At 48.0% G+C, this 27,196-nt stretch overlaps 1 protein-coding gene across 1 annotated transcript; it reads left to right on the forward strand.

Moving 5' to 3' along the window:
* The first annotated feature begins 873 nt into the window (after positions 1 to 873).
* OLFM1 (olfactomedin 1) lies at positions 874 to 27,077 on the forward strand. Its single transcript, XM_058159453.1, has 6 exons — positions 874 to 1,430; positions 7,694 to 7,843; positions 15,880 to 16,035; positions 19,825 to 20,044; positions 24,143 to 24,249; positions 25,491 to 27,077. The coding sequence occupies exons 1-6, from the start codon at positions 1,281 to 1,283 to the stop codon at positions 26,163 to 26,165; spliced, it is 1,458 nt and encodes a 485-aa protein (XP_058015436.1). The 5' UTR covers positions 874 to 1,280; the 3' UTR covers positions 26,166 to 27,077.
* Positions 27,078 to 27,196: the final 119 nt, after the last annotated feature.

Raw genomic sequence — 27,196 nt, forward strand, 5'->3', positions numbered from 1 at the left:
CTACATATTTTCATATTTGGTGGACTTGCAAGAAAATTAAGGTCTTTTGGATAAGAATTTGGTGGATTATTCAAAATGTACTGAAGAAGAAGATAAAGTTCCTGCCACAATTTTTCCTTTTGGGAATTATAACGGATTGTACAGGGATTGAGACTAAATTGATTCTGAATTTAATAACAGCAGCAAGACTGTTGATTGGACAATACTGGAAGAAGGAAGAGATACCTACAATAGAAGAATGGATACCGAAAGTCATTAATTTGGCTGAGATGGCTAAAATCTCAGCTTTTTTAAAAGACAATACGCAGGAAAGATATTTAATTGAATGGGAAAAATGGATTGATTATCTACAAAACAGATATCAGATTAAGAAATATCAGATTGCCTTTGAATAATTAGAAAGTTATTTTATGTAATGGGGAGAGGGTTGGGAGATGAAAAGCTTTGGATGTGGTTAATTGGATTGGAAGGGAAAATTTTACTCTATGTTTGGTTTATGTATAACAATACCTTGTGATTGACCCGGGAAGCGGGGGGGGGGAGGGGGGAAGGGGGGTTTTTTAGGAGGGAGGGGGGAAAAGGGGGAAAAATGTTTTTGTTTTTTTAAAAACTCTTTCAATTAAAAAAAAAACGCAGTAAAATGTAATGTAAATGTTGCTGTATTTATATGGTACAAGGTGCAGCGAAGGGTGAAGCGCACAGATTCGTAGGGGGCCCCTATGCTCGTGGGGCGCGCGGACAAGTAGCCCTCAGGGCCAGGCGTTCATTTCCACGCGGGGCTCCCGGGGCTCGCTCGGGCCCCTGCCCGCCTCGCCCGCCAGAGGGCAGCAAGGAAGCGCGCGAGGCGGGCGGCGGGGGCTCCGGCTGGCCTGACATCAGCAGCCGCGCAGCTGGCTGGCCGCACCGGCTGGGCTCCGCCTCTCAGTCCCGCGCGCGCTGCCGGCGGGTCGGCGGGGATTCGGGCGGAGCGGGAGCGCGGAGCCGCCGGCTGCCGGATCGCCCACTCCGCTCGACGCAGCGCTCCCGGCCTCGGCAAAGAGCTCCGGGGCGGCGCGGGCAGCGCTCAGGCGGCGGCCCCGGAGAGGCGAGCGCAGCGGAGCGGACGGCCATGGGCCAGCGGCGGTGGAGCGGCGCTCCGGGCGACCGGCGGGGCGCAGCGTCCGGCCCCGCGGGGCGCAGGCAGCCCGGCTGGGAATGAAGGCGGCGGCGGCGGCGGCGGGCGGAGCGCCCCAGCGGCGGCGGCGGCGGCGAGGAAGGGGCGGGCGCGCCCTGCCGGGACCATGTCGGTGCCGCTGCTGAAGATCGGCGTGGTGCTGAGCACGATGGCCATGATCACCAACTGGATGTCGCAGACGCTGCCCTCGCTCGTGGGGCTCAACACCACCAAGCTCAGCGCCGCCTCGGGGGGCACCTTGGACCGCAGCACCGGCGTGAGTTACGCGCCACTCCCGGCCCTCCGCAGCCATCCGTCAAGGGCCGCCGGGCGCCACCGCAGACCCTCGCGGGCGGGCGGGCGGGCGGGCGAGGTCAGCGCCGATGCGGGGGAGAACGCCGGCCGGGGGCCAGCGGGGAAAGGAGACCCTTTCGTGGGGGGGAGGAAAGTGGGGCCGGGCCGCCTCCCGCCCGCGGTCCCAAAGTTTGAGCGCGGGTCGCATCCTCCGGTCCCCGGACACCGACGGGAGTCCGTCCCGACGGAGCGGTGAATCCCCTCGAAGCGGGAAAGGGTCGTGAGAAAAGCTCCGCGGGGAAGGCAAGTGGGGGGCGCTCACCTTCCCTCCCCCCCCAAGGACAGGGAAGCGGGGGAAGGAGGAGACGCCCCCGTGGCAGTTTCAGCCTCCAAGGGCAGCCCCCCCCCACACCTGGGTGGGAATCAAGGCCGAGGTGAACCTAAGTGTGTGTGGGGGGGGGGGTCACGAGGATTGTGGGATGAAGGGGGAGATGTGCATGCGGGTGCGGGGTGGGGGGAGGCGCAGATCAGATTCCTGGATTGGGGTTTGTGTCCCTGCCCATCCTGAGGCCGGCTGGGAAGAAGGGCTTTGGAAGGAGGAGAAATCAAAGCTCCAGGGTCAAAGACTTTAGTGGGCATTAAACACACACACACACACACACACACACACAAAGGGGGAGGTCAGAGAACAACAAATCTAAGGGACTTTTCACAGACGTCAGATAAATGTGGGGGGGGGGACACATGGCACCCTTATGTTTTTCCAGGGTTCTGCTAAGGTCCAGTCCCCTCCACCCAGGGAAATGTCTGTGTTTTTCATCCCTTGCTTAAGTGGAACTTATTCATCTAATTCCTCCAAGGGCTCTTTAGAGGATTTCTGAGGAAAAGGTGCTGGTTTGGGTGGAGAAGAAGGCTTTTTTTAGCTACAAGTGATGTATATCCTTATAAATATCTACCTTTTTTAAAGAAAATAATTTCTTTTAACAGTTTACATTCAGGCTGTATTTTGCCTCCCCCCCCCTCCTTCCCAAGGAAGATGCAAAAGTGAGTTTGACCATATAAGCTGTTTGGTGTCTTTAGGCAAGTGGGAAAGAGGGAGAAAGGTTCTGGGTGGACATGAAGAAGGTCAGGGGTGCCAAAAGGAGCACTGAGGGCAGAAGTTGGTTTTGGTGATCTGTTTGGACGCTGAGCTCTGTTGCTGGAGCTGAGGAGAGCCGTCCGGCCAGGAGATCAGGATGCATGTGGCTGAATCCTCACCCCCACCCCCACCCCTTCCTCTTGCCTTTGCAAATGACCCTCCGTGAGCCGTGGAGCTCATGCTCATAAACAGAAGGTCATGGCTGCTTGGATTTTTGACTCTTGGGGCCCCAGTCGTGAAGCAATTGTGGGACATGAAAGGAAACACTGACCAATTGCTTTCTGGGTCCTGAGCAGGACATGGCTGTAGCTTGGCCCTCTTTGATGGCAAAAGCTCTCCCCCCACTTCCCCGTTTGTGTGTGAGACTCCTGGCAACTGACAGGACTGGACCCTGCAATTTTCTTGGAAAGCTTTTCTGGAAGCAGTTTACCGTTGCCTGCTTCCTAGGGCTGAGACAATGACTGGCCCAGGGTCACCAAGCTGGCTTTGTGCCTAAGGTGGGACAAGAACTCACCAGCTCCTGGTTTTTGCCTGGGACATTCACCACGACACCAAACCGGCTCTCAAGGAATCAGTGGGACTTAAAGAGGTTGGGCGATTTGCCTCTTCTCTTCTCTTGGATACGGTTGATGATCCAAAGTGGGCTGGGTATCTGTGTGTGGTATGAAGGGTCCCCCTTGGAAAGCCTGCCAGTTCCTCTGCCCCCCCCATGGGCAGCAGGGACACAGGTGGGATTGGCAAGGCGGGCACCCAGCAGCAGGCCGAGGGCTGGCAGATGTAGCTTCCCCTGCCCCAAAGACCTTGCAAAGCCAATGGCTGTAGGAAGGGAAGCCCTTTATTCGGCTGAACTGTGAGATGGCCAGAGTGGGCAAACACCCTTTTGTGGCTCCATCCCAAATGACGAAGAGATCTTGCCCCACTCCCCTCCTGCAGTGTCGATAGCAGGAAATTGCAGCTTTACGTAACTACGGGGGGGGGGGGTGAAAGTTCCGATGTACTCCGTGATCACTGCGGAGTAAAGAACCCTCTGCAAAGGGGATGCTTCAGTTTGCTCAAAACAACCTGTGAGCACCAAGTTTGCCCCAGCTGTTACTGAGCGGCCCCTCCCGGCAATGAGATCTGTGGGTGGGGGGAGAAGCTGTGGGAAGCTGCTGCTTGTCTGCTTGTGCATTGGACATTTGGAGGCACAGATGGAGGTCTGCAGCCCCCACGTAAACACCGTGTGGGTGTTTTTCATAATTGGCTGAGTGTTTGAAAGAGAAAAACACGCTCGTATCATGTGCCTCTCTGACAGTAGCATCTGTCCCTAAAAATCTCCCCGTGTCTCTCACGACTGCATCAGTTTGGGGGTTTCATAGAACCATAGCCTGAGAGTACATCATCCAGTCCAGCCTCTGCCACTCGGGCATTCCTGAGAGATGGTGCCCCTCCAGCCAAGGAAGCCCCCCCCCCCATCTTTCTAACCCTAATACTACCCTGGCCTTTGTTTTTCCTTGCCAGCTGCCTTCAGTGAAATGCTTCCTCAAGCAGTTTTCTGCCCAACTTTCCAACTTACCAAGATCCTTCTGACATCAATCCTCCCGGGTCGCTGTCTGCCTCCAATATTTGCCTCACTGCTGAATTGAATATCCTGTTTCCTAACCATTTTCCCAAGTCATGTGTTGTATAAATGTCATTGCAGGGCCCACTGTTCCCCCTCTGCCCGCCCTCTCCCTGGATGGCTTTGACCCTCACTAGTTAGAACTGTCTCACCAGCTCTGCCCATCTCACGATTGCAGCCCCCGACCCACCTTTCATTGTCTTCTTTGAACCTCCTGGCCACTTGGTCGCAGGCTTTGCTGAAGACAAGGTATCCTGCATCTGTCACATGCTGCTTGGTCAGCTGAGGTCAGCCTTTCAAAAAAGGAGATCAGGTTGAGCTAGGAATATTTTATTCCCAAGTAATCCATGTTGCATCTTACCAAGCAGCGCATTCTTTTCCAAGTGCTCAGGGGGAAAAAAAATTCTATTTAATTACCTTTTCCAAAATTTTGCCTGATGTTGGTTGCATCAGGAATAATGGATGGAAACTGGAGAGATTCAACCTGGAAATAAGGAGAAATTTTCATGGAACAGAAGTTGCCTTCGGAAGTTGTGGGAGCTTCATCACTGGAGGCTTTCAAGAAGAGACTGGGCTGCCATCCATCAGAAAGGGTGTAGGATCTGCTGGGTTGGACAAGATGACCTACAAGGTCCCTTCCAACTCTGTTCATCTGTATCTGCATGCTGACTGGTTTGTGGTTGCCCAGGTCCTCTTTTCCTCCATTTGGAAGAGGAGACCAAAACTGATCATCTTCCATTCTCTGGCACTATTCTAATCCTCCATGATTTCTTGGAAATGACGTCCTTCTGGCAACATTTTCAAGATTCGTTGGTCTCATTCGGAAGACTTCAACTCGTCCATCCCCCCAACCACCCCATTGCTTCTCTCCTTTTGGCCCTCCCTTCTTTGATCAGTCCTGCTTAGATCCTTCTGGACAAGGGTCCCCTCTGGAGAAGAGATGAGGGAACGCTGCCACCACTTCACCAACTCTGCCCATCCCCATCCTGCTCTCCTCTGTACCAATGGCCCACCTGGCTTGGTCTGTTCAAGTCTGCCCAGCAGAAGGAAGAAGTTATCGGAGCTGAAGCAAACCAAGACAACAGCCACAGCATTTAAAGCCTTTTGGTCAGGCCCAGCGTGGCCCACACCCCATTCAGGGATTGCTTTGTATTTTGGAAACTTAGAGGGTTCAGAACAGGCAAACCACATCATGGAGCTAGCCAGATATTGTGGGGCAGGTGGCCGAATGAACAGTGGCATCCAGCAAATAGGCATCCTGGCCAGGTCAGAAGACTTGCCTCCCAATCCAGCCAGAGCGGCTGAACAAGATCAAGTTGGAAGGTGGAATTTACTGCCTTCTGGTGGGGAGCCAGCCAGCCAATTAAGTAAATTCACCAATTTGGGTTGATTTATGGTCATCTTAGCTGTGCCACTGAGCAGGACATTCTCAGCAGAAGGAAGGACCGTGATTTTGGGCAGCAGATTCCCAGCAAAGGAAGAGAGCTCTGGGATGGCCAGCCCATTCCTCTTGCAGCAACGTGTTTCTGACCCAACATTCGGCTGGGATTGACGCATGGATTGGACCCAGTTGGGATGATGTCCTTTCTTTCTTGGACAATATCATCTAATAAGCTACTTTCCTGGATTTTTACATCCTCCAATGGAAGAATTCCTCGTGATGCCTTCCTGTGTCCCAAAGTCATGATGAAACTGAAGCAGCGTGAATTCTCCGACATCACCAAGATGGCTTCTCCTGGAACCGGTTCTCCTATTGATCACATTTTGCCTGAGGAGGAGCCCTGTGGAGATGGTGGGAGCCACCACCCTTTGTCTGGGTGTCTCTGGGGGCTTCAGAAGACCCTGACTGCCCTGGACAGATATGCCCCCCAAGAGCCGGGATTGGAAACTTTGCCTCTGAAACCTCTCAGCATCTCAGCCAAAGGAAATGTTTTCTTTCGTGCTTAGCGTCCTCCTCTTCCTCTTCTTCCTGGGAACAGACTAGCTATAAAGATGCTTTTAACGCAGTTAATTATTTATGTGGCTAGCAAAAATAGGCCCTGCAGCCATTCTTTGGAACACAAAGTGCTTGGAAAAACCTGAGCAGCCTCCAAGCGGTTTTAAACAGCCGTGTTAGAGAGTCCTGCAGCGATTTAGCGGGGTGGGGTGGGGTGTCGGCATTGCCCGTTTCTCTGAAGGGGGTCTTGAAAGGGGAGAAGGTGGGCAGTCCTTCTCCATGGCGCCTCCATGGCTGAGTAGAATCTCAGTTAGCCAGGGGCTGCTTCAGGTTTGCCATTGTCGGATTCTGCTCACCAGCAAGGTCTGTTTGCGGGGGAGGAGCAGTGTCAAGCCATCTTTCTTGCTGCAGTTGTGGGAAATCAGCTCGGTCTCAGACCAAGCCAGGATGAATTCACACGGTGGTCGCAATGGGCTTTAGGTCCTTGCAAAGAGAGAGTTCATGTCATAGAGTCCCTCGGGATTTTAGGGGACCAGCTGAGAAATACCCCTGCTTCCCTCTCCAGCATATTTTCCACACAGGCAGGAGGGAGACGCAGAGCATAACGTGGGTGAAGCCTTCCAGGGAGTGGGGGGAGGTTTCAGATGCCTCCAGCCTCCTCGGAGCCCTTCTGCTTTCAGAATGGCTCCTCATTAGCCATTAGGATATATAGCTTGCAAGTCCTTCCATGTCTTGGTCACCTGGGGCTGTGAAGTCAAATCAATGCCAGGAGAAGCCGAGAAGAGAACCCCCCAAGCAGTAGGTAAACGGCCTGACTAGGTGGCTCAGTAGCTGAGACACTGAGCTTGTCAATCAGAAAGGTCGGTGGTTCGAATCCCTAGTACAGGTCTTCTGAGTGAGCAGGGGATTGGACTAGATGACCTCCAAGGTCCGTTCCAACTCTGTTCCTGAGTTCCTGAGTTCCAACCGGCAGTTCTGGAAGGTGCATGGATGGTAGCCATAGAGCTCTTGTGATGTGACTTGCAAAGCTTGATGGTGTGGGGACTGAAGCAAGACTGACTGCCCTATGGCCAGACGAAGGGACAGGCTCTTCCAAGGGAGCTGCTGGTGCTCAGGGGCCCCCAGCTCCCTTTCCCCACCACCACCTGAGCCAGAGCAAGACCTGTGGAGGGAGCTCAGCTCAGAACAACAGTCTAGTCAGAGGGAGCACTTCTGGGAAACTGGGGGCTGCCTTCTTGAGCTCAGTGGATTGAGAATCTGAATTGTAAACTGGGACAGCCTTGGTAGCACCATGATTTTGATGCAAATACACTGCGGTGCCCCACTTACAGCATGCTACCATGGCCTACCTTGCAGGGTGGGTTTTTTCTGAGATGAATGCAAACCGGAATATTACTGATTATTGATTATATGAAGCACTTTGTTAAAATCACTGGTAGTTTGTTTCAGAATGCCACCTTCCTTCTGCTCCCTTCCACCTTCCTTGCTCCTCCCCCTCCGTTTGCTAAGCTTTTTAGTTCTTTGAGACCCCTGAGACCCGCCTGATGCGCCCTCTCTCGTGTGTCCAACCAGGTGTTGCCTACCAACCCTGAGGAAAGCTGGCAGGTGTACAGTTCTGCTCAGGACAGTGAAGGACGATGCATCTGCACAGTGGTGGCACCTCAGCAGACGATGTGCTCACGGGATGCCAGGACAAAGCAGCTACGGCAGCTCCTGGAAAAGGTAACTTGGTATGGTGGATCTCTCTCTTACTCTCTCTCTCTCTCATCAATTTATCTACCTACCATCTACCTACCTACCTTCCTACCTAATTATCATCTATCTATCTACTTACCTATCTATCTATCTATCTATCTATCTATCTATCTATCCCTTCAATTTATGGAAATGGAGGGACCGAATTGCAATTGCAAAGCTGAATTGCAAAATGAATATGAATTAGATGAAGAAGGGGGGAGTCTGGGGGGCTTTAAGCTGCCAAAACAGAATTCGAATTCGATTTGGGGGCGTGGAATGAAGTGCTAGAAGTTTTAATTTCAGGACTCTGATGATCAATGATGACTTTGGTTGATTTACTGGTAGAGTAAATTTAAGGTGTCCAATGTTTAAATCAAATGTTTTCGTTGCTATTAAATTTAGTGGATTTATTTGCTAGGCTGCAGAATTTGAGACAGACTGCTTTTTGAGGGGTGGGGTGGGCCTAAAGAGAGAGTACCTTTTATGGGCATCCTTTTTTTTATAACATAGTATTATTCGAAGTCCACTACGTTATATCTCATTTCGCCACTTAAATTTTAGCTACAACATTTTAGAAAAATAATATTTTGATTTTTTTCCGCTTCCACATTTGGAATTTGACTCTTTTACAGAAAAAAAAACCCGGTGCCTGTTTGGCTTGGTACCTGCCAGCTACCTCTGTTATTATGTGCCACACATGGACATTTATTGATGTTTCCAAATTTGCAGTTAGAAACCCAGGGTTGCAGTGTGCAAACTATAAAATTTCTGAATAGTCAGGGAGTAGTAAAGGTTTACCTTTTTTTCTTTATACATGAGGGACCACAAAAGGGGTAGATTGCTTGGTTTCAATTAATATGTCTCCCTTGTTATGGTGATGGAAACCACAGAAAAGATATTTGATGTTCAAGAGACTTGAATCTACATTGGCTAATTAAAACTGAAAAGATCAAAGCCAGTCTATTGTCCTAAATAAATCTTCTAGAAGAGGAAAGTATTAAACCTCCAATTGGCCCAAACCTCTTCGCTCTTCATTAATTTAATGCTTGAACTTGTTCAAAGCACACAGCTTCCAAAAAAGCCATGTGAGCAGCAACATTAAAATGCAGGGCTGTGCTCTTTGTTTTCTCAACTGACTTGAAAAGGTTGGGTTTGATATCATCAAACCGTAACAGAAAAAGGATGATTTGTGGATTCCTGAGTATATATATATATATATATATATATTTATATCCATGTGATCTGTTTTTAATAGCCTCCGGTCCACAGAGATCAGAAGGATAATATTCGAGATCAAGGAATTCAATGTTTAATTGCTTCCATTGCACAGATTTATATGAAATATCATCTCTCCACCTCCATTCTCCAAATTAATTAGATTCTGGCAACCGAACATATCATTATCCTTGGCATTTGGGATATAATCTGCCAGGTTTTGATGAATATGGTGATAGGTTTCTCCCTACCCCCAATCATAATGCATAAAGCAATTTAACACCTTAGATGTTTTCCAGTAGCAAAGCTTCAAATCTTGCTTGCTGGACCGTGGACTGTTTAAAGCAGTGCTTGAAGATGGTGGATCTCTACTCTCAGAATTCCCCCGCAGGTATTCCACACAGATTCAAGTGGCCAAGGCTGAGAAACCCTGGTTTAAAGGGGTTTTGCCATTACTTGTGGTGGGCACAATAGTGTCTTTCTTCTGTTGCCAATATTCTGTAAATGGAATACATTTCGCAGTTCTGTGTTCTTGATGAGATCTGTAGCTGTGGCTAAACCAGGTCTTTCAGAGCTTTTCTAAACTTTCCTGAACAAAAGTGCAAGGAGGATACACCAGAATTATATATGGGATTGGTAATCAGGGTAGTTCTCCCTTATTGCATTCTTTGACAAAGTGACTAAATTAATAGATCAGTGAAATGCTGTGGAGTGAAAGGCATTTGACAGAGTAGACCACAGCCGCCTTCTTGGGAAGCTGGAAAAATGTGGGATAGGCAGCAACACTACCAGATGGGTTCTTAACTGGCTGACCAACTGCACTCAATGAATAGTCCTCAATGGAAGTACATCTCTATGGGAGGAAGCATGCAGTGGGGTACCCTGAGATTCTGTCTTACTTCTCAACATCTTCATAAACAATTTAGATCAGGGGATAGAAGGGGAGCTCATCAAACATGTAGACAAGACCAAGCCCGGCGGGGAGGGGGGGAGAGGCGGACAGCCAAAACTTGAGAAGACAGGCTCAAGATCCAGAATGATCTTGATGACAGCAGTTCATTTAGTGACCGTTACAATGCAGAATTTCAGGCTAATTCTGCCCACTGCTAGCAGTTCAATAATGACAGCCTGCCATCCTTCCAAAATTGGTAAAAGGAGGACCCAGATTTTTGGGGGCAATATGCTGACTCTATAAAACCACTTAGAGAGGGCTGTAAAGCACTGTGAAGTGGTATATAAGCCTAAGTGATATTGCAGGGGGCGCTCTAACCTACCATCTCTGGGCTTTTTGCAGCTCTGTAGCCCCTCCCCCTTGGTGCCCCCCCCCCCCCGCTGCCCTTTGCTGTCTTCTTCCGTTGCTGCTGGCTCTTCCTGGGGGTTTTGGGAAGGAAGTCCCACACCGCCAGCAGCTGCCACATGAAGGGCCAGGCCGAGGACGCCACATCAGCAGCCAGAGGAGGGCATGAAGGGGGGCAGGGACAGCAGAGGGGAGCGCAGGGCAGCCAAAGGGTGGGTGGCAGAGTTGGAAGCAGAGGCAGCAAAGTGGGAGGTCCTAGCCTTATGCGAAGGGACTATAGGTAGTTCTCGTCTTACAACAATCCATTTAGTGACCATTCAAAGTTGCAACGGCACTGAAAAAATTGACTTATGACCATTTTTCACACTTATGACTGCTGTAGCATCCCTATGGTCACATGAACAAAATTCAGAGGCTTTGCAATGGGTTCATATTTATGATGGTTGCAGGTTATGTGACCACCTTTTGACAAGCAAAGTCAATGGTTCACATAACAGCTGGGTTACTAACCTAACAACTGCAGTGACTCATTTAACAACAGTGGCAAGAAAGGGTATAAAATGGGGGGGGGGAAACTCAACAAATGTCTTACTTAACAGCCAAGCTTTTGTGGTTATATGTCGAGGACTGCCTGTACTGAAACTGCCATCGCTAAGTGGCATGGTCATGTGATGTTATTGCTGTCCCATCGTGTAGCGATAGAAATTCCTGTCCAGTTAGGGTTGTTAAGCAAGGACTACTTGAATATTCATTAATTCTGGCTGTTTCCACACTAGTGAGTGATGGTGTCTTCCTGCGCCAGAGTCAGAGCTGTAGATCATGAATGAAGGCAAACTTTCTGTTGCTACATCAATCATCAATCATTTGTGTGGGAATGGCCTCTGATTGCCAGTGCATGATTAGAAGGCATTTCACGGCCTTTATCATGCACAAACACTTTTCAGGATGGGAGAAGGAGGGAGGGAGGAAAGGAAGGAAGGAAGGAAGATGTGAATAGGAAGGGAGGAAGGGCTTATAGTTTTTAAAGGCATCAGCTACCATTTCTTGTGCTATAGCTATCATCTATCTACCTACCTACCTATCATCCATCCATCTAACTACCCGTCCGTCCGTCCGTCCGTCTGTCTATCTATCTATCTATCTATCTATCTATCTATCTATCTATCTATCTATCTATCTATCTATCTATCTATCTATCTATCTAAACTGTGGAGGTGCAAGTGGTCAGAATGCAGTATTACAGGCTAATTCTGCCCACTGCCAGGAGTTTGATCCTGACCGGCTCACGGTTAACTCAGCCTTCCATCCTTCCGAGGTGGGTAAAATGAGGACCCAGATTGTTGGGGGCAAGAGGCTGACTCTGTAAAGCACAGTGAAGTGGTATATAAGTCCAAGTGCTGGTGCTACTGCTGTTACCTGTACCTGCATGACAAATTGTGTGCCAGACAGACTCTGTCTTGGAAAAGGCTCTGCAAATCAAGGTTTGCCTTTGGAGGTTGTTTGCTGCTGCACATTTCGCAGCAGGAAAAGGAGGGCAGAGTTTATCCATGTTTCCGTGCTCTTTCTGAAGTGCCTAATCAGCATCTCGGTCTCCGGTTTGCAATACATCACAAAGAAAAGGGCAACCCTAGGCATGGATCTGCAGAGATCTGCATGATCCAATGTGCGGGGCTGGATGCAAATTTATCGATAATTAGTATAGTTGAGAGAGAAACATTATCCGTCTTGCCACTGGGAAGAATTTCAGGCAGATGACCTTTCTACTGCTGTCCCCAGCTGCTTCTTCTCCCGACTCCAGGATTCGCATCTTCATACCCGTCTTCACACTAATTACATCCTTGAATGAACTTGGTGTTTTGCATAATGGTGCAGCTCCAATTTTGAGTCATAGAATGTAAGACTTGGGAGGACTTTGTTGATCATCTAGTCCAGCCCTTCTAGTCCCAGAGGAACCTCCTGCTGGGGCATCCCGTACAGGTGGCCATCTGGCCTCTGCTTAAGCCCTCCAGTGAAGGTAGTTTGAACATCTCCCCAAGAGCCTGACCCATTGAGGAGCAGTTTTCATCCTTAGGACGATCTTCTTGTACCCAACCCAACCCATTCCAATATATTTCCAAGCGATCCTGCCACATCTTTTATCTACATGATCATCCTCTGGACAGTTGTCTCACTGCAGTCGTCTTCTCTCCAGACTGAAGGTACCCAACACATCCAATTGTTCCTCTTAAGTTTTTTGTTCTATTCCCCCTCATCATCACTGCTTTTTTCTGGATGTGCTCCAATTTGCCAGTGTCTTTCCTAGAACGTAGAATGGGACAAGGTATTCTAGGTGTGATCTGACCAATAGAATGCAGTACTGCAGGCTCCTTCTGCTAACTGCCAGTTGCCAGCAGTTTGACAATTCGATTCTCATCAGGTTCAAGGTTGACTCAGCCTTCTGTCCTTCCGAGGTCGGTAAAATGAGGGCCCAGATTGTTGGGGGCAAAAGGCTGACTCTGTAAACTGCTTAGAGGGGACTGTAAAACACCATTAAGCGGTATATAAGTGTAAGTGCTACTGCCAAGAAAGGAAGGAAGGAAGGAAGAAAGGAAGGAAGGAAGGAAGAGCCATGGTGGTACAGTGGTTAGTTAGAATGCAGTATTGCAGACTACCTGCCAACAGCCAGAAGTTTGATTCTCACCAGCTCAAGGTTGACTCAGCCTTCCATCCTTCCGAGGTCTGAAAAATTAGGACCCAGATTGTTGGGGGCAATAGGTTGACTCTGTAAACTGCTTAGAGAGGGCTGTAAAGCACTGTGTATATAAATTTAAATGGTATTGCTAATACAGAATATAGATCTTTCCTGATTTTGACACCGTACTTCAGCTGAGGATTTGCTTTTTTTTACAGCACCATTATCATTTTTTTAAATTTATCTATTTAAATGTATTGGCCACCCAAAGCCATTTGCAACATTGAAAATTAGAGAAAACATAAAAATAGCTAAAAGCATTAAACTGATGGATTTGAACAGGCAGTAGCTTCTGGGTGGCCTTCAAGGGCAGCCCCCTGTAGAGCACATTGCAATAATGCAATCAAGGTGAGGGGACCAGGTCATGAATGGCTGCCTAAAAGGCCTTCTGCCTCAGGAATGGGTGCAATTGGTACCCAAGAGGAACCCTGTGCAAAAAGGCCTTCCTGGTTGCAGCTGCCGCCCTGATTTTCAAACAGCAGCTGCAAGTTAAAAAGGACAAATTAACAGAGTTGGAAGGGACCTTGTAGGTCATCTAGTCCAACCCTCTGTCCAAGCAGGAGACCCTACATCATTTCTGTCAGATGGCAGTCCAGTCTCTTCTTGAAAGCTTCCAGGGATGAAGCTCCCACAACTTCTGAAGGCAACTTCTGTTCCATGGGTTGATTGCTGTCAACTGTCAGGAAATTTCTCCCTATTTCCAGGTTGAATCTCTCCTTGTTCAGTTTCCATCCATTATTCCTTGTCTGGCCTTCGGGTACTTTGGAGAATAGCTTGATCCCTTCTTTCTGTGGCAAACCCTGAGATATTGGAAGACTGCTATCCTGTCTCCCCTGGTCCTTCTCTTCACTAGACTAGCCATTCCCAGTTCCTGCAAGCGTTCATATGGTTTTAGCCTCCAGTCCCCTCATCATCCTGGTTGCTCTTCTCTGCACTCTTCCTAGAGTCTCAACCTCCTTTTACCTTGCCAATTGATGTAAATGAAGCAGTTGACAGAGGGGTGGATGAGTGGGTGGATTGGCATGTTGGCAGCAAAACATGCCAACGATCGTCAGCAATCTGAGAAACAGACTCATCGATTCGATCCTAGATTCTCTAAGCTCTAGCCATGTTGGCATATTTCAGGGCCATCAATCAAACTGCACCACCTGTTGCTACTCTTTGGAGTAGCAGGTTCCTCCCTCCTTGTCCGTACAGCCCTCACCCACCCTGTGGTTTTTCTAGAAAGCTTTTAAATTCTGCCTTTTCCAGCAGACCTCTGTCCAGGACCATATAGGAGCTGAAAGCAGAGGCTTGTTCAGTTCTGCTTCTATTCCCCTGGAATGGAGTCTTGGTTTTTTCCTTGTTCATTACTGATTTATTTCCAGTGTAGTTTACGTAATACGTTCTTACATTTTTAAAAATGCTGCCCTAAGATACTTTTGGATTAGACAAATAAAATCAAAAATGAATGAATTCCAGCATCCCACCTGTAAATTGTAGCATTATTTGATGATACACACACACAAATATTATTGTAATAATATAACTGTTACAACAAGAACCTTACCTCCATTTGACTGCCTTGCTTTCTTTGGCTGCAACAACAGCACACCTACATCTGCATAGGGTAAACATCAGTTTCCTGGAGCTCAACTGGCTGACCTGTTGTAACAGATTTTTCAAACAGTGGCAGGCTTTACAGAGCAATGTTATGCACAAAATCTCATTTGTCGTTTAATCAGCTTCTGTCCCTCCAATCCAAGTGAAGACTTTCCTACTCAGGAGTAAGCAAGTATCATGTGGCTTACAAGCAGACCAAGAAGGACAGAACTGCAGCCTTTGAGTTTACTGAGCTACAAACCTGGTTGCTATTTTTCTCCATCTCCATGGGCCACGGTGGTGCAGTGGTTAGAGTGCCGTACTGCAGGCTTCTTCTGCTGCCTGCCGGCTGCCTGCAATTTGGCAGTTCAAATCTCACCAGGCTCAAGGTTGGCTCAGCCTTCCATCCTTCCGAGGTGGGTAAAATGAGGACCCAGATTGTTGGGGGCCATAGACTGACTCTGTAAACCGCTTAAGAGAGGGCTGTAAAGCACGGTAAAATGGCATATAAGTCTAAGTGCTATTGCTATCTAACTAGCTCTATGTCTGTCTGTCTGTCTATCATCCATCCATCTACCTATCTACCTATCAGCTGCAGTGTTGCAGTCATTAGTATGCAGTATTGCAGGCTAATTCTGCTGACTACCAGCAGTTCGATTCTGACCAGCTCAAGGTTGACTCAGCCTTCCGTCCTTCAGAGGTGGGTAAAATAAGACCCAAATTGTTGGGGGCAAGAGGCTGACTCTGCAAACTGCTTAGAGAGAGCTGGAAAGCACTGTGAAGCGGTATATAAGTCTAAGTGCTATTGCTATCTTGTCATGGAAAGTTCAAGCCATTTTCTACAAGCCTATTGCACATACTCTGTTATCCTAAAACTGTAGAATCATTGAATTACTCTCTACCATGTTCAGGAAAATCAATTAAGCTATTATCAAGAGGTAATGTCCAACTGTCCAACTTCTTAAAAACTTCCAGAGTTGGAGAATTTGCAATCTCTCTAAGTAGATAGTTCCACTATTGGACAATTGTTATTTTCAGTAAGTTCTTCCTTAAATTCAAAAGAAATCTAGGTAGCTGTGACGTGTATCTGTTATTTCTTCTCTTACTTTCCTTGATCATTGACAAAGAGATTTTGGTATCTCTCTTACTTTAACGACTTCTTCTCTCTTGTTCCTTTCTCCTCCCCTCGTTTCACAGGTACAGAACATGTCCCAGTCAATAGAAGTCTTGGACAGGCGAACTCAGCGGGATCTTCAGTATGTGGAGAAAATGGAAAATCAGATGAGAGGCCTGGAATCCAAGTTCAAGCAAGTGGAAGAGAGTCACAAGCAACACCTGGCCAGACAGTTTAAGGTAAGTAGACCTGTTGGGCCCAGGAAGGAAAGAAGTGTCTTCTTGGCAGAATTTTTGGGAAAGGCTGAGGGTCTCTTAGGCACCATTTCACAACTGGGGTGGGGAAGGGGTTTCTCATAATGGTTGGGTTCCCCTCCCATTGCAGGACTGCTCTTGCTCACAACAATGGTGGCTGAAGCTCAGCACAGAGGCAGAATGGAAAGGACTTTGTGCAGCTTTGATTTCCACTGCAACGGCTGACGGTTTCCAGGCAGCCTCCATTTCCAGGGCTTAAAGGCATCCTGGAAACCCTAAACTTGGGATGAACTTAACGGCTTTTGAAATCCAAGGGTCAGATTGCTGGGCTGCAACTTTTTCTCCTTGTCAGCATTCTAAAATCTACTTTTCCTACTAAAATCCATTCCTTTGGCTGCCATTAAAGCAGTTGCCTCCTGGGGGGGGGGGGGAGACCCAATAACCCAGGCTGGAAGGTGCTTTTTCCAAAGGCAGCTGGACTTCCTTGGTTTGAAAACATTTCATTTCTCATCCAAGAAGCTTCAAAATGTGTTGGAAAAGGGGAAAAAAAACCCCAAGAAAGTCTATTTGGCTTTTGGAAAAAGCATCTTTGGGACAACTATGATGATTGAGACTCTCCATAGACATTTACCCAATAACCTTATTTTTCTACAACCCCCCCCCCCCACTCCCAAAATGTTGTCCCTCAGAAGCTTTTCATCTCTCCACCTTTCCTCACTAAACTGGTTCCCATTTATAAGATCTTCTCCTCCATACCCACAAAAGCTCCTGTCTGGAATTTGCTATGGTCCATAAGATTTTGTGCCGAGTAAAATGGATGAAAGATGCCCTTGTCAGTTTCAGAATCTAACTGGGAGTTTTAATGTTGCACATGGAATCCTCCAGCTGGAAGGGACTCTTGGAGACGTCCAACCCACCCCCAGCTCAGGGTAGGAAGCCAAATGGGAAGATGCCCATGGCTTCGAGGCTCCAACTGGGTGCTTCCATTGACCGGGGGCTTTTCTGAGCTACGAATGAATGGGATGTGTGAATGTAATGACCCTCGTGTTCTTTCACATGAGTGTTTCTGTCTGGTGCTGGGCCAGTCTGAACCCCTCTAATTAAAATGGCTTCCCGGTGGCAGTTGGAGCCCACCCACCTGAAAATAGAGCCCCAAGTTCAGACGTTCTTGAGAGATGACTGTCCAGGCTCTGGTTCATTTCAGTCCATCCAGTGAAGAGGGGCCTACCCTTCCCCCTCTGGAGAATTAGTTCCATTATGAAACTGCTCTACTTCTCGCCTCACAATCAGGAGGCTGTGAGTTCAATCCTAGGTAGCGGCAGGTATTTCTCCCTCTGGGCACAATGAGTAAATATCTGCTGTGAACGCTGCATTAGCGATAGGAAGGGCATCCGGCCAGTAAACACTCAGCTCCATTCAGTTGCCCTGGCTCCACCCCAATGCAGGGGATTACAGGGTCATTAAAAGATGAAAGAAATGACAAAAAGAACAAAAATGAAACTGCTCTGCTTGTTGCATTTTTATTTTTGAACGTTCAGCATCATTTGGCCTGTTGCACATATTAATTCAAACTTGTGGAGACCGTTAAGTGGGTCTCCCCACTGGGGAGGAGATGCTTTCTGGAACTTCCCCAACCTGTCCCTGATCCCAGTGCAGAGATGGGTTGGTGGGAAGGCTCTCGGGAAAAACCTCCTAGCAGGGGGGAGGGGTGTATCCCCAAAGAAAGCCTTTCGTTCTGCACACTCTCAGCTGAGCGAGGGGCTTTTTGGGAAAGGCAGGTCATCCTCTTTTTATTTGCTGGCCTTCTAAACAAAATGAATGAGACTTGAGGGTGAAATGACAAATGGGTTTGTCAAGTCTGGAAGCCTTTCCGTTGGGGGTGTTCCTTGGAACTCTGACCTTGTTTCCAGGCAGAGAAATGGGGTTGATGTCAGCGTCCTCATGGATCAGGTGGCCCTTCTGGCTCTTCAGGGAAAAGAGTTTCTCCTGGTGGTGATGTTTCCACAGCAGAGAAGCCCTTGGCCATGAGCGTGGCTGGGCTCTGAAGGAGCCCTTGGGGGCGGGGTGCCATCTTCCTTTCGGAGGCCTTTCGGAGATGGAAGGAAAGGAAAGGAAGCCCAGGAGGTTGCAGACCAGGGGACAGAGAGTCACGCAAGAGCAGGTAGCTCCATCACACACCTGAAGGCTTTTCCCTTTGAAAGAATGTGCAAAGAAAGAAAGGAGAGAGAGAGAGAGAGAGAGAGAGAAAGGAGAGAGAAAGAAAAAGAAAAGAGAGAGAGAGAGAGAGAGAGAGAGAGAGAGAGAGAGAGAGAAGACTAAAACAGCAAACGAAGCAAAGAATCCAAAAGGTTTTCCCAGAACACATCCCTTAACATTTGCATGCCAGGCTCAGAAGGCCAAACGCCACAAAAGGCAGAAGCTTGTATGGCCTTTCTCTCCCTTTCCCCAGGCGAGGGCTGCTCAGGGCCCTTTAATGGCTTGCTAGTTGAACGAGGGCTCCCTTTCATTCTTGGCTACCATAGGCACAAACGCTGTCAGAATCCTTTGCCTCTCACAGGGGGTCCCCCAATAGTCCCCTTCCTCTGCAGGGAAAGTGAGGCCAAGCCCCCACTTGGGCAAACTTTCCACGATGGGTCCCTGCCTGCTAAAGACGGGGGCTCCCGTGGCACCTGGCCCAAAGCCGAGATCCAGGGAGCTTTCCCTGGCAGCCTTCAGCATGGAAGCTTGGAGATCTTGGGGAAGAGTTGGGGGGGCTTCCCCTCCTTTCGATTGCAGGGCCACCATGCGGTCAGCAACGGCAGAGGGGCTTCCTGGCAATGGGGAGGGATTGGACGAAGGGCAAAGCGGCAGATGCCAAGGGAGGCAGCTGAGAGAAGGGCCCCACTCGGTGAGTTGGCCCTTGTGGGGGCCAGAAGCTCTTATCCCCCCCCCCACACGTGTGAGTTGGCCCTTAGGGAGGAGGTCTCTGGGGAGGGAGGGATCAGCAGGGCCACGGCTGGGATGCAAACTGTGTTAACCTCTGAGTAAAGTCTCCGGGACTTGAGTGTGTCGTCTTCTTGCTTGCAGGGCTAACTTAAAAGAAAGTTTTACAATGTCGCACTGGCTGAAGAAGGTGTTCATCCCCCCCACCCCCCACCCCCCATGTAACCATGAAAAACACCCACAGAGAGAGGGCAGAGAGCTTTCCCCAAACACCCTTTGAGTTTGGTCTTTTCTTGAGTTCTCTGGTCCTGGTTTATTTTATTTATTTTTTTCTTTCCAATTTCCACCCTTGCCAGAACCACTCCGCTGAAAGCTTGTCTGTTGCATGGAACTTGTAGAAATAACATTCCATCACTAGTTTTTGGAACTCCTTGTCAATGCGTTGGTTATTATTATTATTATTATTACTACTATTATTATTATCATCCTCCTCCTCCTCCTCCTGATCATCATCATTATTTTATGGAAAAGAAAAAAAAAAGAATTTGTGTATGTGACCGAAGCATGTAACCTTAAGATGTTGCATTCTAAAAACAGAAAAAAATCAAAATAAAGGCCTTTTTTCCCAAATAAGATGGTGTTTTTCAGACTGTTTAATATATGTATATATATATATATATATTTCTCCCATTTGAATTTCCACGCTCCCCACAAGCATTAATAATACTAATAATGGCAGTCTTTGTGGTGCACCCCGAAGGGAGCAGCAGCAGCCCAGTGCAGAGAGAGCGGGTGGGGGTGGGAGACTCTTGCGCACAGAGCACTGAAACCAAGCTTATTTTAACCTTGCAGGCGATAAAAGCGAAAATGGAGGAACTTAGGCCCTTGATCCCAGTCTTGGAGGAGTACAAAGCCGATGCCAAATTGGTTTTGCAGTTTAAGGAGGAGGTGCAGAACCTGACGTCGGTTCTAAACGAGCTCCAGGAGGAAATTGGCGCCTTTGACTACGAAGAGCTTCAGAGCAGAGTGTCAAATCTTGAAGAGAGGCTGCGGGCATGCATGCAGAAATTAGGTAGGAGATGCACCGGCCCCCGAGGGGCAGGGTGTCCTCACCCTCTGGGCTGTTCTGCTCCCGCCGGGCACCCAGGCTGGCCAGAGATGCAGGAATCGCCCTCCCCCTCCTTCCTCACCCCACTCCCCCCCCCACTCAAACTCAGTCGGTGCCCTGCCACAGCAGAGTTCAGCCCCGGGCAGAGAGGGTCCCACTGCAAACCTGCCAACAAGGGCCAGAGGAAAGTGCCCTTGTGGCCCTCTGGTTGAGTCCCCCGTAAGTCAGAGGTCAGGGGAGACACTTGGGCAGGGCATGCCAGAGAGGATGGATGGATGGATGGATGGATGGATGGATGGATGGATGGATGGATGATTCAGGGCCATTCTGCCACCCCAAGCCATCCTAGGGGGCTTTCCAGAAGGATCATTGTGGCAGGAACCTTCAATTTGGAATGTGCATGGGGAAGGGAGGGGGGATGAGACACTGCTGACCAAAAGTGGGGTAGGAAAAACATGGGGGCCCCCTTTGAAACAGAGATCTTGGGCAAGCTCACGTCGATCCTCTTCTAGCTGACTTCCAAGATTCCAAAGCCACCAAGTCCCGACGTCTAAATACTGTCACCAACCCTGGTTTTTATATCCTGCTGTTCTAAAACACCATTAAAGCAGTAAATCTTCGGCTAACATCTAAACAACCAAAAGAAAAACAAGGCTCCAAACAGCTACCAGTGGGGGGGAAATGCAGAGATAAGATTAATACGATGGCTGCAACATAAACGCCAATAATTAAAACCACTGCCCACCTCTAGAAGCCCTCTGAAGTGCACCTGGTGAAGCCACCCTGACTTCTTGAGTGATGAAAATCCCCAGGTTTTTGGGGTGACTGGGAGACCTATTTAAGTTATTGATCTACTGTACTTATTTATATTTCATATTTCCAAACTGCCCGTCTCCCTCCGGACTCTCTGCTGTTCATGATCCCCCCACCCCACAGCCAGGATCACCTGGTTGACTTGAGAACCCACCACCCGGAAAGAAACTTGATCCAATAACCGGGGTTCCGCTGGGAACGTTTCAGAGTTGTGGGGCAGGGGGTGCGCCAGGACTAGCTGACATATCTCTGTCGAGGGAATGTCCCATTAAGCAGATCAGGGGAGGGACAAAAGCATTCTTGCCAGAAATCAAGCGAGCTAAATGATCTCCAGTGGACCTCCTACATGGGATTTCCAGTTTCTGCTGGATATCACTGAGGTTGTGAGCCAGAACAGGAAGCAGCACCGATAGTGGTACAATGCCACCAAAGCTCAATCAGAACTAAGCCTTAAGCGTTGCGAAGGTTTATGCCAGGTAAGTAGGTAGGTGACGGCAGGCCATCGTTTCCCTTTCTGGTACTCTCTTGGAGATGGATGGGGAGCCCCTATGAAATGCAGTTGACATTTGTGGTTCACCAGCCAAGCCCTTGACCCCCTTGGGTCATGGTTTCAGAGAGATTCCCTTATCAGAGCTTCCGATGTACTTGAAAAGTTCTCTTAAAATTCAGAGATGGCATCTGCCTTGAAAGTGTCCCCCGTTGAACTTAATAGCACAGGCAAAGGGTGGAAACGTTACATGACATTTTGTATTATGTCATTAAATGCTTTATGGTAAAATTATAATCATTTAAAATTCACAGCATTTATAACATTTGCCAAATTTCTATTCCGCAAAAGTTGTGTGTCCCAAATAGTTAGCCCATTTGAGATACATTGGTTCAAAAAGCTTTGCCCATTTAAAGGTTACAGATACAAAAGTTTTAGTAGTACATAGTAGATAAAGTTAAAAATCAGACCGGGATTCCGCAAATTTTTATAGATCTTGCTAACACCAGAGAAGGGAAATCTATCTCTGACCAGAACCCCCGGATTGGTTCCAGAGAGCTGCCATTTTACTACTCTTCCAAGACCGGACAGCCCAGAAATGAATCCCAGAATCATAGCACATGAGAGTTGGAAGGGACTTGGAGGTCTTCTAGCCCATCTCCTTGTCAAGCAGGAGACCCTGCCCGCTCGATGAATTTTACATCTCATAGGTTAGAAGGAAGAAGTGTGCAAGACTTCCTGAAAAGGCCCACGGGATTTAGAATCTTTCTCTTTTGCTCCTGAATGGCAGCTGATTATATTTTGAGCTTATTCCCACTGATAACATTCTTTCTTGGACTGTTGTTCTAACAGCAATCCATAATTGGTGGAGCCCATTTTTTTCAGGTATGGTGATAAACAGAAATATCCCAAAGCCATGGTAGATTTTTGTCAACTCATCTGAGATTCAAAGAACTTAACAATTATTTATTTATTGAAGGAAATGTTCCTGAAATACATAAGGATGGAGAACTTCTTTTAATCCGAAAGCAGAGATCATATAAATGTTTGTCACTTCTTGATGTGATGCCTTTTAGCGAATTGTAATTAGATGCCTGACGGATAACTATATTGTTGTATATTGGGCATTGTATATTTCCGAGTCTTCAGAAAGTTCTTCCTAAATAGCCCTAATTGCTACAAAGCTGAATTCAGTTATCAAATCCTAATGTCTGAGACCAAATACACGAATAAATGCTGCTCTTTATTGTGGACGGGGTGATGTTCCTGGACTTCCCAAAACAGATGTATGAAAGCATCTCTCCTTATGCATGGCTGCTGAGATGGAACGCAGTCCCCTTATTAAGGGCACATGCAGGAGTGATTTCCTTGAGAGCTGATGGCTTCCACTGAAGAAAATATTTAACATTATATTGGAAATTGATCAGTTGTACGAGTTCCCCCTATCTTTGAAATGAAGAACTTGCTCTCAAGAAGTGAGTTCACTTTCACGAGAGGCCTTCAGACAGATGCTGGGTGAAGCATCGTCCATCTCTAGCATTTGGTGAGGCTAATTTTTTTTGCGAAGGACACACTTTTGGCAAGTATCTCTTTCATGGAGTGCAGAGGGCTTGCACCTGTTCTGAAGGAGGCGCCAAAGGCAGGTTGCACCTTGCTTCTCTCCAGCCACCTGCAGCCTCCTCGCTTCCCAAGTGACTATTCAATCCCAGGGAAGGCAACCGGAAGGACTTCTGCCCAGGGCCATTTTCTGACTGGAAAGCAGAGGCAGTCAAGGAAACCACAGACGGGCAGAAAACTAAATGAACCGTTGTAATTCTAAGACTTACCTGTAGGTTCCAATATTGGTTTCAATATTTGAGGGGCTGCCACAGAGAGGGGGGGGGGGTCAGCCTATTTTCCAAAGCACCCGAGGGCAGGACAAGAAACAATGGATGGGAACTCCTCAAGGGGAGGCCCAAAACTGCTTTTTTTTCTCCTTCTCAAGAGGCAACTGGACTTTCTGGTTTTTCTTTGAAGGTGTTTTGCTTCTCAATCAAGAAGCTCCTTCAGCTCTGACTTGGATAATGGGGGTTGGAAGGATTGATGCTCCTTTGCCTCCTTTTGAGAGAGGTGGTGAGGTCACCTGGAGGTTTATCTGGGTCAAAGTTCAGCTGCCTCTTGAAAAAAAAGCACCTTTGGGACTTGTCTATGGAGAATCTCCATAGACATTGAATGAAGGAAAGAAGCAACCTGGAATGAAGGAGAAATTTCCTGACAGTGAGGACAATTAACCGGTGGAACAGAAGTTGCCTTCGGAAGGCAGATCTGCTCGAGCAAGGGGCTGGACTAGAAGACCTCCAAGTTCCCTTTCAACTCTGCTATTCTGCAAAGATTCAGCTCTATTCCATGGTGATCAGCTTTATTTCTTCCCTATACGAGGAGGCAGCTATTCTCTCTTTCAATGGGCCCTCTGTGCACACCCAGAACGTCTCGCCAGCACACCCCGCAACTGTGCAATCTCCCCTCCCCCCCCCAAAAAAAAAATTCACTTCTTCTGGCATCTCAGCCACTTTCTCTGGCTAGTGAAGAATACTCTGAACTCAAAATTACCATCCAAAGAAATGGGAAAGCGTCGTAAATACGATTTAGAAAACATCGGAAGCCTCTTTCCCAGGACAAGAAAATCTGCACCTTTTGACCCAGAATTATGCCGACTAAAAGGTGGAGGGTGGGGAGGGAGCTGCAGGGCTTTCTTACTATTGTTGTGTTCCACTATCTTGCAGCGTGTGGGAAATTGACTGCGATAAGCGATCCCATCACCGTAAAGACCTCCGGCTCGAGGTTCGGATCCTGGATGACGGACCCCCTGGCTCCCGAGGGTGAAAGCAAGGTAGGGCCATTTCCTTGCAGCTGCCTTTGACTCTGTGAAGAGGGCGGTAAGGCTTGGGCCACCCAAGGAGGGGAGCTACATTGTCCAAACCCACCGGGAAGGCCGCTGCTCTCGGGCATCCCCACTGACCCACCTTGGCTGGTAGGACAGGCCAGCAGTAAGCCTTCAAAGAGGGGCAAAGGCCTGCTTGGCTCATCCCTCCTCGCTGGAGGCGGTGGGCCTGGAAGCCATGATGCTTGCCTCCAGGGCGGGGCCATATTTTTCCAGCTAATTCTGGTTTATCTTTTCCTGCCACATCTCAAGGGGTGGGAGAGAAAGGGAGCAGAGGACCAAGGGAAGCCAGCAGGACCTGGCCAGTCTCTGTCAAGTGCTGAGCTCTTTCCCCAAGCCCTCCCATCGAAAGGAGGTTTAATGGTCTCCGTGAGAGGAAGGTTCCCTTTTCTGATATTGCTAAACCGGCACAGCTCTGCTCAGTCAGGAAGACGGCGGGTTCACTTTGCACAGCCACAGAGAGAGGAAAGGGCTTTGCGGAACACCAGAGGTCCATCCTATGATGGACCTCCACGAGGAGGGCAGAAGGGTTGTGTCCATGGGTGTCTGTCTGAAGGTCCAGGAAAGGTGCACCTGTATTCTTAGCAATAGCAATAGCACTTAGGCTTAGGTACCGCTTCACAGTGCTTTACAGCCCCCAACAGTTTCTGAGCGGTTTTACAGAGTCAGCCTCTGGCCCCCAACAATCTGGGTCCTCATCTTACCCACCTCGGAAGGATGGAAGGCTGAATCAGCCCTAATCTTGGTCAGATTCGACCTGCCAAATTGCAGGCAGCCGGCAGTCAGCAGAAGGAGCCTGCAGTGCTGCACTCTAAGCACTGCAACACCGTGACTCATTACCTATATTCTTCATCGAAATTATGGGTAACTTTGAAAGAAATGGAGCTTGTTGACATTATTAAATCTGTCATATAATGTGAATTGTCTCAGACGGTCTTTTAGCAGCCTATATGTGATACATGTATTGATTCATTGCCACCACACTCTGTGTGTGTTGGATGATAAACCTCACCTTCACAACTGGCTTTGGTGTTGGACATGGTGACTGAAGCAGATGGGAATTGTAGTCCCACAGTTGGAGGGCACCAGATTAGAAAAGCTAGGCTACTGACTTTTGACAGCAGAACCGTTAGACGGGTCAATTCTTTTAAATGCTCTTTCCTTCTCTGTCTTCTGCTGCTCTTCCCTAGGTCTGGTACATGGACAGTTATCATAACAACCGATTTGTCCGCGAATACAAATCCATGTCGGACTTCATGAACACAGATAACTTCACCTCTCACCGCCTTCCACACCCATGGTCCGGCACCGGCCAAGTGGTCTACAACGGCTCAATTTATTTCAACAAATACCAAAGCCACATCATCATCAGGTTTGACTTGAAAACGGAGACCATCCTTAAAACCCGTAGCTTGGATTACGCCGGCTACAACAACGTCTACCATTACGCCTGGGGAGGCCATTCAGACATCGACCTCATGGTGGACGAGAATGGGCTGTGGGCCGTCTACGCCACCAACCAAAATGCAGGGAACATTGTTATCAGCAAGCTGGACCCCAACACTTTGCAGAGCCTCCAGACCTGGAACACCAGTTACCCCAAGCGCAGTGCCGGCGAAGGGTTCATCATCTGCGGCACGTTATATGTCACCAACGGCTATTCGGGAGGGACCAAGGTGACCTATGCTTACCAGACCAACAGCTCCACTTATGAATACATAGACATCCCATTCCTAAACAAATACTCACACATTTCCATGCTGGACTATAACCCTAAGGACAGAGCTCTCTACGCTTGGAACAATGGCCATCAAATACTTTACAACGTCACCCTTTTCCACGTCATCAGGTCCGACGAGTTATAGTCCTTTTGTGGGGTGCGGAGACGGGACTGAAGGCTTCATGCACAGCAACCCCCCCCCTGAGAGCCAAAGGCTGTCGGGGACACATATTTTAAACTTATCAAAAGGAAAGTTTCGAAACGGAGCAGCTGCCAATCCGGAAGCCAAGAGGATTATTACCTGAGTTAAAACTGCAAGACGAGAACTTACCTCTCAAATGTCAAACTACTATTATCAAACAACAGGAATAATAATAATAATAAAAATACGCTACTCATTTGCAGCTGGAACTGCACTTGAAAAATACTTTCCAGCCACTTTTTCAGGGTGGGGCCGGGGTGGTTGTCCCCCCCATTTATGTTCCAATAGCAGAGCTGTAGTTACAGAGTACGATGAAAGGCAATGACTGTTGGACATTCATTAGGGGTTAACCTGGGATTCTTGTTTCCCCTCTTTTTTTCTTTTTTGCCTTTGTTTTTTTCTTGATGTGTTGCATGGACACTTCCTTACATCACAGAGAGTGGCGATGAATGTCTGGGGGTTGTTTGACAGCGTACAGTTGATTCACACTAGCAGAGTTTGTTTGTTTGTTTTTTTAAATGAAAAGAGGGTTGTGTGTAAAGATTGTATAACCATTACAGCTAGCAACTCATCTCTCTCTCTCTCTCCCCCCCCTTTTTCTGTGCTTTATGTCCCCTTTAGACGAACTGTTCTGAGACCCAAAGTAGCTAATGGAACCGTGTCTTTAGTAGCTATAAAATACAAAAAGAAAAAAAAAGTTATGTACTATTGACAAAGATGTTGTACCCAAATATTTGTTTGAACATGTATCCAACCAATAACTTGTACCCTAAATGTCTGTTATTAACCAGAGGTGGAAAACTTTATATGTCCAAGTTTATGCAATGAATGTTGTAAATGCAAACGACGTCATTTGAATTAATAAATGAAAGTTTCATATCTTAAGAAAAGTCCTGTCTTTATGTCATAGATAAGCAATTTCATGAATAGACGAGCTTTTCCTTTCCTTCAAATTCTATGAATGTTTGAGCTTT

Source organism: Ahaetulla prasina, chromosome 16 (genome assembly GCF_028640845.1).
Source record: "Ahaetulla prasina isolate Xishuangbanna chromosome 16, ASM2864084v1, whole genome shotgun sequence".
Classification (NCBI taxonomy): Eukaryota; Metazoa; Chordata; class Lepidosauria; order Squamata; family Colubridae; genus Ahaetulla; species Ahaetulla prasina.

Coding starts and splice junctions, on each gene's coding strand:
- OLFM1 (XM_058159453.1), top strand. CDS start 1,281: ATGTCGGTGCCGCTGCTGAAGATCGGCGTGGTGCTGAGCACGATGGCC. Junction 7,844..15,879: donor TACGGCAGCTCCTGGAAAAG/GTAACTTGGTAT, acceptor CTCGTTTCACAG/GTACAGAACATGTCCCAGTC. Junction 16,036..19,824: donor ACCTGGCCAGACAGTTTAAG/GTAAGTAGACCT, acceptor TTAACCTTGCAG/GCGATAAAAGCGAAAATGGA.